The sequence below is a fragment of the Hylobates moloch genome, unplaced genomic scaffold (assembly GCF_009828535.3).
Source record: "Hylobates moloch isolate HMO894 unplaced genomic scaffold, HMol_V3 SCAFFOLD_5, whole genome shotgun sequence".
Lineage (NCBI taxonomy): Eukaryota > Metazoa > Chordata > Mammalia > Primates > Hylobatidae > Hylobates > Hylobates moloch.
This window is the reverse complement of record NW_026652280.1, coordinates 140405227-140419756: the sequence shown is the minus strand read 5'-3', so window position 1 is coordinate 140419756 and position 14530 is coordinate 140405227. Positions and strand designations below refer to the sequence as shown.

Sequence of the window (14530 nt, the reverse complement as noted above, 5' to 3'; positions counted from 1 at the left end):
ATTTATTGGTTGGAATGTAAATCAATACAGCTAATATAAAAAAAAGTATGGAGTTTCCTCAAAAAATAAAAATAGAACTATCATATGATTTAGCAATCCCACTGCTGACTATATATCCCAAAGAAAGAAAATCAGTATATCAGAGAGATAATCTGCATTCTCATGTTTATTGTAGTGCTACTCACGATAGCCAAGATACAGAATCAACATAAGTATCCACCAACAGATGACTGGATAAAGAAAATGTAGTATATTATACACAATGGAATATTATTCCACCATAAGAAGAATGAAATCCTATATATGCAACAACAAAGATAGAATGGGAGGATATTATATTAAGTGATATAAGCCAGACACAGAAAGACAAATGTTGCATGTTCCAACTCATATGTGGAAGCTAAAAAAAAATTGATCTCATGGAGATACAGAATAAATTGAATGGTGGTTAGCAGAGGCTGGGAATGGTAATAGGGAAGGGGCTTCCACTTGGATGTCCAGACAGAACAGTGTGTGGAAACTCACACCATGGACTTTTGCTCCCAGAACCACTACAGTAAAGTACCAGGAAAACTTAAGGATTTCATAGATCTTTTGACAGAAATGGCACGCTGCGAAAAATTCTGCGAGACAGGCAAAAAACTGTGAGTTCCTAAAGTGTGTGAGGGGGAACACCTGCCTCCGGACACTCATCCCTACTGGGGACCCTGAAAATCCGGATTACAGGAGAAGGATTTAACCTTACCTAGAGCTGAAACTGATTTAGCGTGAAATATAAAAGTAGAAGCAGCAGCAGGAAGAGCATTGTAGGCACTCCCATTCTCCAGCTTAAGCCAAGGGACTCCATCCCTGACTATATCTCACTAGGGCCCTCAGGGAAGGCAGCCAGCAGAATCTGGGAGGTGTCACAGGTTGAAAAAAGATTCCAACTGAACTTTGTAATAATTTTGACTGAATGCAAACTCTCTAGAGCAGAATCTGAGGGTGAAAGGGAACTGTTGCAGAGAGTAGCACAGGAGCCAAGGCCAACAGTGTTTGAAGGCAGAGAGAGGCGAGGCCTGAAAGCCTTGCTTGCTTTCTCAGCAGGGAAGCTTATAGCCTGGGGCAAGGTCTGAATGCTGAGCACAGGCTACCTGGAGACAAACTCAGTGCTGTTAATGGGGCACACTGGCAGGGGCAAAACTGACCTCTGCACAGGAGCTGGGTAAGACCTAATGCTACCAGCTTTCCCCTACTTACCTGATGACAGAGGGTATTATGGAACAAAATGCCCTCTGGAACATAACCCCATTGGCCCAAGAACCACACTCCCTCCCCCACAGGAGTACGGCAGGCCCTGCCCAAGGAGACAGTCTGAACTCAGACTGGCCTAACCCTGCTCCCACCTGATGGTACTTCTCTACCCGCCTTAGTAGCCAATCACAAAAGACACAAACTCTTGGGAGCTTTATGGCCTTGCCCATCACTGAGAAACCCAAATACTTATTCTGGCCAACTTAGGGCAAGCTTATATCCCCCTTCTACTACTGCAGCTGGTGTGCTCTTGAAAGCAATATCTCCTGGCTGGAGGCCAACCAACTCAGGATATTATGGCAACTCATGACAAAATAACCTGATAAAATAACCCTACTCCAGGGAAGTACTCCAAAATAACTCATGACAAAATAACCCTACTCCAAGGAAGGAGAAAACAACAGCTAATTCCACTGACTGCAACATCCTGGCTAACCAGAGGTCCTGAGTCTGTTCACTGCTAGCATACCCAGGATTAGAGAAAGCCAGCATATGAAACGTTATCTACGACGAAGGACTCTCACAGTCTACTTCAGTCCCCTGCCACCTCCACCAGAGCAGGTGCTGGTATCGACAGCTGAGAGACCTGAAAATGGATCACATCACAGGACACTTTGCAGACAATCTCCAGCACCAGCCTGGAGCCTGGTAGCCTTGCTGGGTGGCCAGACCCAGAAGGGCAATAACAATCATTGCAGTCCAGCTCTCAGGAAGCCTCATTCCTAGAAGAACGGGGGAGAGCACCACATCAAGGGATCACCCTGTGGGACAAATTAATCTGAACAGCAGCCCTTGAGTTCCAGATCTTTCCACTGAAACAGTCTATCCAAATGAGAAGGAACCAGAAAAGTAATTCTGGTAATATGACAAAATAAGGTTCTATTACACCCCCAAAGACCACACTAGCTCCCCAGCAATGGATCCAAACCAAGAAGAAATCTCTGAATTGCCAGATAAAGCATTCAGAAGATTGATTATTAAGCTATTCAAGGAGATAATAGAGAAAGGTGAAAACCAACTTAAAGAAATTTAAAAAAACAAACGATACAGGCTATAGATGAAAAATTCTCCAGAGAAACAGATTACCATAAAAATATAATTACAACTTCTGGATATGAAAGACAAACTCAGAGAAATATAAAATGCACTGGGAAGTGTCAATAATAGACTAGAATAGGTAGAAGAAAGAACTTCAGAGCTCAAAGACAAAGCTTCCTAATTAACTCAATCAGACAAAGACAAAGAAAAAAGAACAAGAACAACAAAAAAGAACAAAGCCTCCACAAATTTTTGGATAGTGTTAAATGGCCAAACCTAAGAATAATTGGTATTCCTGAGGCAGAAGAGAAATCTAAAACTTTGGAAAACTTATTTTAGGGAATAATCAAAGAAAACCTCCGTGGCCTTGCTAGAGATAGAGACATCCAAATATAAAAAGATCAAAGAACACCTGGGAAATTCATCGCAAAAAGATCACCACCTAGGCACATAGTCATCAGGTTCTCTAAAGTCAAGATGAAGGAAAGAATCATACGAGCTGTGAGGCAAAAGCATCAGGTAGCCTATAAAGGAAAACATATCAGATTTACAGCAGATTTCTCAGCAGAAACCCTACAAGCCAGAAGGGATTGGGGTCCTATCTTTAGCTTCCTCAAACAAAATAATTACCAGTCAAGAATTCTGTATCCAGCAAAATTAAGCTTCATAAACGAAGGAAAGGTAAAGTCATTTTCAGACAAACGTGTGAAGAGCATTCGGCACTACCAAGTCAGCACTACAAGAACTGCTAAAATGAATTCTAAATCTTGAAACAAGCCTTAAAACACACCAAAATAGAACCTCCTTAAAGCGTAAATCTCACAAGGCCTATAAAACAACAACACACACACGCACAAACCCCACAAGATATTCAGGCAACAACTAACACGAGGAATAAAATGGTACCTTACATCTCAATATTAACGTTGAATGTAAATAGCCTAAATGCTCCACTTATGGCAGAATGAAAAAAAATCCATCAATTAAGTATCTGCTGTCTTCAAGAGGCTCACCTAACAGATAAGGACTCAAATAAACTTAAGGTAAAAGGGTGGAAAAAGGTATTTCATGCAAATGGAAACCAAAAGCAAGCAGGACCTCAATAACAGTTAAAAAAAGACAAAGAGGGACATTATATAATGATAAAAGGATCAGTCCAACATGAAAATGTCACAATCCTCAATATATATGCACCTAACACTGGAGCTTCCAAATTTATAAAACAATTATTACTAGACCTACGAAATGAGATAGATGGCAACATGATAATAGTGGGGGACGTTGATACTCTACTGACAGCACTAGGCAGGTCGTCAAGACAGAAAGTCAACAAAGAAACTGAACTTCATCTATGCCCTAGAACAAATGAACTTAAAAGATGTTTACAGAACATTCTACCCAACAACTGCAGAATAGACATTCTTTTCATCAGGGTATAGAACATTCTCCAAGATAGATCACATGAGAGGCTACAAAACAAGTCTCAATAAATTTAAGAAAATAGAAATTATATCAAGAACCCTCTCAGATCACAGTGGAATAAAACTGGAAATTAACTCCAAAAGGAACCCTCAAAACCATACAAATACATGAAAATTAAATCATCTGCTCCTGAATGATCTCTGGGTCAACAATGAAATCAAGATGGAAATTAAAAATTTATTTGAACTGAAGGATAATAGTGACACAACCTATGAAAACCACTGAGATACAGCAGAAGCAGTAGCAAAAGGAAAGTTTACAGTATTAAATGCCTATATCAAAAAGTCTGAAAGAGCACAAATAGACAATTTAAGGTCACACCTCAAGGAAGTAGAGAAACAAGAACAAATCAAACCCAAACCCAGCAGAATATAAAATAAATAATAAAGATCAGAGCAGAACTAAATTAAATTGAAACAAAAAATACAAAGATAAATGAAACAAAAAGCTGGTTCTTTGAAGGATAAATAAAATTGATAGGCGATTACTGAGATTAACAAAGAAAAGTAGAAGATCCAAATAAGTTCAATAGAAACAAAATGGGAGATATTACAACTGATACTACAGAAATACAAAAGATCATTCAACCTACTATGAACACTTTTATGCACATAAACTAGAAAACTTAGAGGAGATGTAGAAATTTCTGGAAGTATACAACCCTCCTAGATTAAATCAGGAAGAAACAGAAACTCTGAACAGATTAATAACAAACAGAAAGACAGAAATGATGATTTAAAAACTGCCAACAAAAAAAAAGTCCAGGACCAGAGAGATTCACAGCTGAATTCTATCAGACATTCAAAGAAGAAGTGGTACCAATCCTACTGACACTATTCCAAAAGACAGAGAGAGAGGGGATCCTCCTTAAATCATTCTAAAAAGCCAGTATCACCTTAATACCAAAACCAGGAAAGGACATAACAAAAAAGAAAAACTACAGAACAATATCCCTGATGAACATAGATGCAAAAATCCTCAACAAAATACTAGCTAACCAAATCTAACAGCTTATCAAAAAGATAATACACAATGATCAGGTGGGTTTCATACCAGAAATGCAGGGATGGTTTAACATATGCAAGTCAATAAATGTGATACATCACATAAACATCATTAAAAACAAAAATCATATGATCATTTCAATAGTTGCAGAAAAAGCATTTGAGAAAATTCAGCATCATTTTATGATTAAAACCCTCAGCAAAATTGGCATAGAAGAAACATACCTCAAGGTAATAAAAGCTGTCTATGACAAACCCACAGTGAACATTATGCTGAATGGGGAAAAGTTAAAAGCATTCCTGCTGAGAATTGGAACAAGACAAGGATGCCAACTTTCACCACTGCTATTCAACATTGTACTGGTAGTCCTAGCCAGAGCAATCAGACAAGAGAAAGAAATAAAGGGCATTTAAATCGGTAAAGAGGAAGTCAAACCATTGCTGTTTGCTGATGATATGATCGTATACCTATAAAACCCTAAAGTCTCATCCAAAAAACTCCTAGCTCTGATAAATAGATTCAGTAAAGTTTCAGGATACAAAATCAATGTAGACAAATCATTAGCACTGCTATACACCAACGACCAAGCTGAGAATAAAAATCAAGAACTCAACCCCTTTTACAACAGCTACAAAAAAATAAAAATAAAATACTTAGAAGTATACCTAACCAAGGCAGGGTGTGGTGGCTCATGCCTGTAATCCCAGCACTTTGGGAGGCCGAGGCAGGCAGATCACAAGGCCAGGAGATCGAGACCATCCTGGCTAACATGGTGAAACCCCGTGTCTACTAAAAATACAAAAAAATTAGCCAGGCGTGGTGGCGGGCACCTGTAGTCCCAGCTACTTGAGAGGCTGAGGCAGGAGAATGGCATGAACCCAGGCGGCGGAGCTTGCAGTGAGCCAAGATCGTGCCACTGCACTCCAGCCTGGGTGACAGAGCGAGACTCTGAGACTCCATCTCAAAAAAAAGAGAAATATACCTAACCAAGAAGGCAAAAGACCTCTACAAGAAAAACTACAAAACACTGCTGAAAGAAATCATAGACGACATAAACAAATGGAAACATATCCCATGCTCATGAATGGGCAGAATAAATATTGTGAAAATGACCACAATGCCAAACGCAATCTACAAATTCAATGCAATTCCCATTAAAATACCATCATCATTCTTCATAGAACTAGAAAACACAATACTAAAATTCATTTGGAACCAAAAAAGACCCTGAATAGCCAAAGCAAGACTAAGCAAAAAGAACAAATCTGGAGCATCACATTACCTGACTCCAAACTAGGCTATAGTTACTAAAACAGCATGGTACTGGTATAAAATTAGGCACATAGACCAATGGGCCAGACAAGAGAACCCAGAAATAAAGCCAAATATTTACAGCTAACTAATCTTCAACAAAGCAAACAAAAACATAAAGTGGGAAAGAAAGGACACCCTATTCAACAAATGATGCTGGGATAACTGCAAGCCAAATGTGAAAGAATAAAGCTGGAGCCTCATTTCTCATCTTACACAAAAAATCACCTCAAGATGGATCAAAGACTTGAACCTAAGACCTGAAACCATAATATTCTAGAAGATAACACTGGAAAAAAATCTAGACACTGGCTTAGGCAAGGAAGTCATGACCAAGAACCCAAAAGCAAATGCAACAAAAAGAAAAATAAATAGATGGGACTTAATTAAACTAAAAAGCTTCTGCACAGTTAGAGAAAAAAACAACAGAGTGAAAAGTCAACCTACGTAATGGAAAGCAATATTTTCAAATCATGTATCTGATATGGGGTTAATATTCAAAATCTGTAACACACTCTTATAACTCAATAGCAAAACCAAATTACTGGGCTAAAAATCGGGGAAAGGACCTTGGGGTATTCATCAAAGCAACTGAAAACAGGATCTCACAGGAGTGCAAATATCCTGTTTACATTGATGTAAACAGGATAAAAACGGGATATTTATATCTTGTTGATATAAACAGGATATTTGCACTGCTATGCTCATTGCAGCTTTATTCACAATCGCCAAGAGGTGTCAACAACCCAAATGTTCATTGACAGATGAATGAGTAAAGAAAATGTGGTATACACAAACAATGGAATATTATTCAGCCATAAAAAGAAGGAAATCCTGTCATACGTTACCAGATGGATGAACCTTGATGACATTACGTGAAATAAGTCAAATAAGCCAGTCATAAAAGAACAAATGCATAATTCCACCTATAGGTGGTATGTAAAGTAGCTAAACTCATAGAAACAAAAAATAGGATGCTAATTGCCAGGGGCTGTGGGGAGGAGGGCAATGAGAAGCTGCTGTTCAATAAGTATAGAATTTCAGTCATGTAAAATGAAAAATTTCTACAGATCTGTTGTACAACAGTGTGCACACATTTTAAGTGTTACAATACTGTAAACAAATTAGTAAAACAAATTTACTAAGGGGGTGTATTTCATGTTATACGCTTGTTCTTATTTAAACCCTTTAATTTTCTTTTCTTTTCTTTTTTTTTTAGATCTTGTGTCACCCAGGTTAGATCAGGGGGACCCGGCTCACTGCAGGCTCTGTCTCCTGCCTCAGCCTCCCGAGTAGCTGGGACTACAGGCGCCCACCACCTCGCCCAGCTAATTTTTTGTATTTTTTAGTAGAGACGGGGTTTCACTGTGTTAGCCAGGATGGTCTCGATCTCCTGACCTTGTGATCCACCCGCCTCGGCCTCCCAAAGTGCTGGGATTACAGGCATGAGCGACCGCGCCCGGCCTAAACCCTTTAATTTTCTATTTAAGATCTGTCACAATCTGCTTCCTAACTTTTTTTTTTTTTTTTTAAGTCAGGTAGGTTTACTTCTGCTCTCCATTCCAGTGTTCATTTTGTATCTCTCATCCCTCGGCTCTACTTGGCCTAATCCAACCAATCTGACTAAAATCCCAACTTCTCTATTTTCTCAGAAAAATGACCATACAGATTATCCTCTCCTCTGAACTCCCTCCTACTCACTTATCATATGTTGCCCAGTTATTGTGCTTTTTACCTTTTCACTTATGAAGGGCTCATGTTTCCAGAGAATTACAAGTTCCTAACAAAAAGAAGACCATGTTTTAATTTTGTTTTTGAGTCACTGCTTAAACACAGTACCCTGCCCATTGTACAAACTCAATAAATATTTCTTAGCTGACTAAATGTTACCTGGAGAATAAATGTCTTATATAAGAAATCTGTGCGTAAAATCTTGGTATAGTATATAGAATGTAAATCTTCAGGACTGGGTCCAAGTAATCTTAGAAAACTGTGTAGAGTTATACATCTTCCTCTTACCAAGTTAGCTTACCTCTCTACAGATAAATACATGGCATACTGTAATAATTCAGTGCAAGAACTATTTCCATATATTACGCAACATAATCCCACAAATAGTAAGCTTTCTATAAAAACTTATCAGGTCTGTTATGCAAGAGACAATAACAGCCTCTTTTAGCATACCTAATTCCATAGCCAAAGTAAAAACACAAACCTTTATAGCAACCAATAAATTATTCCTCTGTTTACTGGAGAATAGAGAATATTTATTTGCTACTCTTACCTTCTGCAGTAAGCAGCAAAAGATCTGGTTTTGCTAATGTTACAGGATTCTTGAAAGCAGATTCCCAAATTGTGTAGCTCTCAAAAAGGCTTGCTGATGTATGTTTTGTATCTTAATACAAATATACATACACATACAAATCCACAATCAGTAGAACTATAATTAACACAAGTTTCCATTCCTACTTTGAGGTTTTTAGCGAACTGGCAGAAAATGAACAGAAAATAAAAGCCTTCTTTACTGCTGTGCCAGATTGCTCTGGAAAGAACCCAAGTTGTTTGCAAATAGGGTAACCGTGTATTTCAAATACAGTGCACATGATTTTCTTGATGACCACATTGTATAGCCTCAACAGAGCTTTAGCAATTTTTATCATTCCCATTTTCCAAACAAGACATTTATATAAAAATGAAAGAAGTTTCAAGATGCTTGCTTCTATGATACAGTACACCCAGCTAAAGAAACGCATCATGTTAACAGGGTCAGTATGTTTGGCTGTTTTTCCCTTGTTTCTAGAAACAATTTCAAGAAAAATGAGAAGGACCAAGAAGATAGACAAAACCAGATCCTTCTCAATCTACAGAACAGAAAATTATTATTTTCTTGTTCTTTTGATAAAATCATCCCAGGATATTCTTTTAAAATTCAGTGATGTGTATAACATCAGTTAGTCTCATGATGTTGGTATTAATGACTCTACGAACACATGTTTATTGAATAAACTTAGATAATGGTTGAATTTCCAGTGGGTAGTAATTACCAACATTGTTGTTCATTAAAATGTCTAGCTTTCAAGTCTTTTGCCCCAGTTTTGACATTCTAATTTCAAGACTTTCATGTCATAAAAGAAAATTAAATAGGTCAGTTGGCTTTCTTCCATTCTCTGACACTTAAACTTCAAGAGAAACAAAATTCCCAAACTGAAGAGAATTTTGAAAGTTCTCTGGTTCTTCACCTAGTATGATATGCACACTTAAAAACATTAAGTTGTATTATTACTTCCACCTGAAGTATGTATTTCCCAATTTCCCAGGAGAGAATCTATTGCTCAATTATCTAGGCTCTCAGAGCACTTCACCAACTCTTTTATATAGAACTTCTTATTTCTTAATTATTATTTTTTATCTCTCCCACTAAATTGTAACCTCATCTGGAGGAGGGAGAGAGTTTAGAAATCTTTATAATCCCACATTTATTACTTGGTCTAACACAGAAGAAACTCAATAAAGGTTGAATGAATAAGTTATTGAATGAGTGGATAAATAAATGTATTTATATAATGTATAAAGTTCAAGTTCCTATGTATACACCAGGTGAAGGGCTAAAGTTGGCAGGAAAAATCCTCAACTCCATTCTCTACACTATTTGTCTCTCTCAACTTCCTTCATACTTCTATTTCTGCTTTTCAACCTGGTTTACTGAGAACTATTAATTATTTCTACCTCTAGATGTCAAACGGGTACCTCAAACTAAATATAACCAGAATCAAATTTCTTATCGTCCCCATCCTCCAAAACTGCTCCTCTTCCTGAGTCGCCTATTTAAGTTCAATGACATCAGCAACCCAAGTCAAAGGCTGCTTTATCTTTGACTTCTCTTTCTTCCATCACTTTCTGTTAATCAGTTACCAAGTTGTTTTATTTCCAAAACAGCTTTTTAAATGGTCATTCAATTAATCATCCATTCAACCACTATTCACTGAGTTATTTATAAGTGCTATCCATATTATTCTAATTACTATGATGTATATAAAATCAATTAATCTTTTCTCTCAAAAAGGTTACAGTCTAATAGAAACATAAGCATATCAGAAGTTATAACACATAAAGATAAGTGCTTGATAGATTTTTTTTTCAGGAATATAGGAAAAGAATATTATCCCAATTAGATTTGGGAGGAACAGAAAAAGCTTCCTGGACATGTTATATGTGATGTGTAGGTATTAGCTAGATGCAGAAGGGCACAGGAACATATATATCCGGATAAAAAATATGGCATGTAAGAAGCTGTGAGATTTGAGTAAGTATGGCATGGTTTGGCACTCTAAATAGTTTGGCTGAAGTGATGCTTTTGGAAGAGTGATGGTGGATATGACTGTATAACTATAGAATTATACAGAGAGGGTTTGGTCATTAAGAACGTTGTATAAAAAGTAAAAAAGTACAAGCCTTAACATGCAAGTTGTGGAGGTCACTGAAGGATTTAAGCAAAAGAGTGACTTGATGAGATCTACACTTTAAAAGATTATTCCATCTGCAGCTGGAAGGTAGATAGGAAGAAATGCCAGATTGGAGGCAGGAAGAACAACTACTGGAGGACAATAACACTATCGTGGTGAAAAATAAAGGGTGCCTAACTACAAGATTGGCAGTGAGAATGATTTTAAGGGTAAAGGGGAAATTTCTATCAAAGGAGAGATTGGGATAAAGGTGATAATTGATGGCATGAGGTCATTGAAGAGTCAGGAGAGGATTTGATGCAAAACATACGCAGAACTTGAAGAGGTGAATGAATGCTTCTATGGCGACAGAAAGGAAGTGGGAAAGATCCCTGCATATAGGTATAAGTTTGTAGGGGGCAGGTGGGGTTGCCTGATAAACTACAGGATGCTTAATTAAATTTGAAATTCAGATGAACAACAAATAACTTATATTATAAATATTTCCAAATATTGCACCTCCATCTTTTCACAAGTTTCTTTTTCCTGAATGCCAAAAATCCCCTTGTCTGCTTCACAAATTCCTACTCATTCATGTAGGCTCAAGTGCTATCTTCCCTGCAAAACATAATTTGACTTCCCTGACCCTGTGCTCTCACAGTACTGCTGATTATATATTATTCATTATGATTATTATTAAGGTTTTCCTGAATATCTTTCTGTAGATTTTAAGTTTCTTGAAAACAGGGATCAGGACTCTTTTTTTTCTTGAAAGTAGGGATCTCTGTAGCCTTATGGTCTAGCACAATGGCTGCCATGAGAGGCAGCCAATATCTGCTGAATGAATGTCCTGTTTCCAAACTTTATTATTTATTGCCTAGTTTTCCTGTCTTCAGTTTCTCCCCTCTTTAAACCATCCTCCAAACTGACATAAGAGGTATCTTTTTAAAATATAACCATCAAAGATACTTTACTACTCAAATATCTTTGATTACTTCAAGATGCCCATCTGATGAAGCAGAAACTCTTCAGCATGGTACTGAATGCTCTACATAATTTACTATCAAAGCTAAGGGTATTAGAGCTCAGACCTTGAAATCATATCTGTATTAGAATTCTGGCTATATAGCTTAAAGTTATGTGACTTCGAGTGAATAACTTAATCATCTGTAAAATGGGAATAACTACCTCATAATGCTGTTGTGAAAATTAAATGAGATAATGACTATAAATGAGATAATGTCTATAAAGCCTTTACTAGAGTACTGTGCTGCTCAATATTAAGAACACTAACAAATGTAGCTATTATCAAGATCCTTTCCAGCTTCATCTCCTATCATTTCATCTCTCTCTACTCCTATTGATACCTCCATAGCAGCTACATGTCATAACTTGCCAATTCTCCCAACTTCAGGCTATTTCATCCTTACATGTGAATTCATAATGCTTTATTTGCTTACAGTGCCCATTCTACATCAGCTTGCATGGCAAATCTTGGTATTTAAAATTTTGCTAGGGATATTTCCTAGTATACATACAAAACAGTAAGTTTGTACATATACCACAGTGTTAAATAAAATCTGTGCTGGGAAAAGGCCTAGAACGTTGCTTTAAAATGGTTAGATTAAAAGCATTACCGAAATAATAAATTAGTATGTGAGTCATCATGATGAGTTTCAATAACGGTAATAAGCTAATAATTGTGGTTTCACTTGTAAGTTAAAAATGCTTGGGTTTCTTCAGGTATTTTGTGCTATGTAGAGGTTCATGGACACCATAGGCTTTCTTTCATTTTAATCAAAGGATATCTTATGTCCCTAAAGGGTTTTTTTAGTGGTCAGGAAATTCTCATCCATTTATTTATTTTCAGCTATTTATATGCTATGGCTTTTTAGAGTTTTTTTCTCCTCATCTCTTCCAAAAAATCCTTCTGGGTGATTTTGCAAATATTGTCACCCTTAATCTCAGTTCATCTCAAACTAGAAAAATCATTTGCAACTATCTGAAACCTAACGTTTATTAAATGTACCCGAGACAGCTTAAAAATATCCAGAAATGTTCTGATATTCCTAAAATATTTTTCCCACTTATTGAGAATCAAGATCTCTAGATAACCATAATTATTTAGTCTCTCTCTTCTTCTTTGTCTTCTTATTTTTACCTTTGGTCCTTCAGGGCCGTTTTGTCCAGGAATCCCAATATCTCCTGGAAAACCCTAGGGAATATAAAAATGTAGAGTTTATTCCATAGAAAATTACTTTAAATCCATTTAGCATATAAAATTCCCTTTGCTATTCCTCCATATCCAGTTAAAGCAATTTATACTCCTCAAAAATTCAGTATTGAAGATTAAGTTAGGCAGTTGTTTATTCTTTTTTTTTTTTTTTTTTTGAGACAGAGTCTTGCTCTGTCGCCCAGGCTGGAGTGCAGTGGCGCAATCTCGGCTCACTGCAAGCTCTGCCTCCCGGGTTCACGCCATTCTCCTGCCTCAGCCTCTCCGAGTAGCTGGGACTACAGGCGCCCTCCACTACGCCCGGCTAATTTTTTTGTATTTTTTTTTAGTAGAGACAAGGTTTCACCGTGGTCTCGATCTCCTGACCTCGTGATCCACCCGCCTCGGCCTCCCAAAGTGCTAGGATTACAAGCGTGAGCCACCGCGCCTGGCCAAGTTAGGCAGTTGTTTAACACTGGAATATAAAACTTACAAAGTGTACTAAAATAGAATTTGCTTCATCAGTTATTCACAAACAATCCTGAGGTCCTCTAATTCAGTTTAAGAGATAGAAGTCTTAGTCCAAAATTATCCACAATGTGGAAATAAGGCAAAAAGGTGTATGACATGTTCTTTCAACATCATATGGGATACAGGGCTACCAAAGATTAGGTGAATGTACTTTGTTATACTCATTGTTTACTAACTACACGTTAACTTATAGATTTTTGTTAGGTAGAGATGCAAACAACTTCTGTCTGATAAAAAAAAAAAAAAAAACAGCACCCAAAATTATGGCTTAATATACAGGATTAATCAGTTTTGTATCTAACCCAACTATCTTATTCTAACATCCCCATATTTAATTGTCTATAAATACTTAAGTCCTCAAAGGCTCTATGAACCATTATCTTACAAGTTCCATCATTAATTAATAAATTGAATAAAATCTTTGACCTGTGTTTACTTTAACTTTGCATAAGAATCATGATTTTACTTTTTTGGAAATTATATTAGCAGTCTAAAATACTTGGCTGAGGAAAAAAATAAAGAAATGGATCACAGTGTTAAATACAATCTGTGCTGGGAAAAGGCCTAGAATGTTGCTTTAAAAGTATCAGATTAAAACTCTTGCTGAAATAATTAGAGTGTGATTCATCAAATTATGATTCAATAATTGTAATAAGCTAGTAATTGTGTTTTCATTTTATTGATTTTGTCATAGGTTATTTTCCATTGACATTAGTGAAGGAAAAAAGTAAAAGAAGTATAAGAATCAGCATCTTTAAAAGTAAAGAAAGCTGAAATTAAAACGTGAACATCCACAAGAAAAGGTAGTTCAGTGAAGGGATAAGTTGTAATGGGAATAAAAAATATGAAGTAAGATGGAACAGCAAGGTTGTTTCTGGGATACTCATTCTGGAAAGAAAAACAAATAATAACAAAATGATACCAACGTATCTAGTCTGGATTAGGACACAAATGCCTCGACTCAGATTTAAAGCTTGGATTTTGTGAGGAAAAATATAATTTGGGGACATTTCTGGCAAAAGAAAAAGCAGTGGCAACAGAAAAATGATCACAAGATCAGATTTCTGAATGTTCTGGAATAGTTTAATACAGATATGTTTAATACAAACTTGTTGATTGCTTTACTAATCAAAGAAAATCAGGCTCACCTATGCTATTATTTGTATATATGGCAATTTTTAAAAAACTAGATTCTTTTCCTGATAATTTTACACCC

At 36.7% G+C, this 14530-nt stretch overlaps 1 protein-coding gene across 1 annotated transcript in view; it reads right to left on the bottom strand.

Moving 5' to 3' along the window:
- The window catches only part of COL24A1 (collagen type XXIV alpha 1 chain), a 404873-nt gene that overhangs the window by 215774 nt on the left and 174569 nt on the right, over positions 1–14530 (bottom strand). Inside the window, exon 21 of the mRNA XM_058439743.1 lies at positions 12733–12786. Within this exon, the coding sequence (XP_058295726.1) occupies positions 12733–12786 (54 nt within the window). The remainder of the gene's footprint in view (positions 1–12732; positions 12787–14530) is intronic.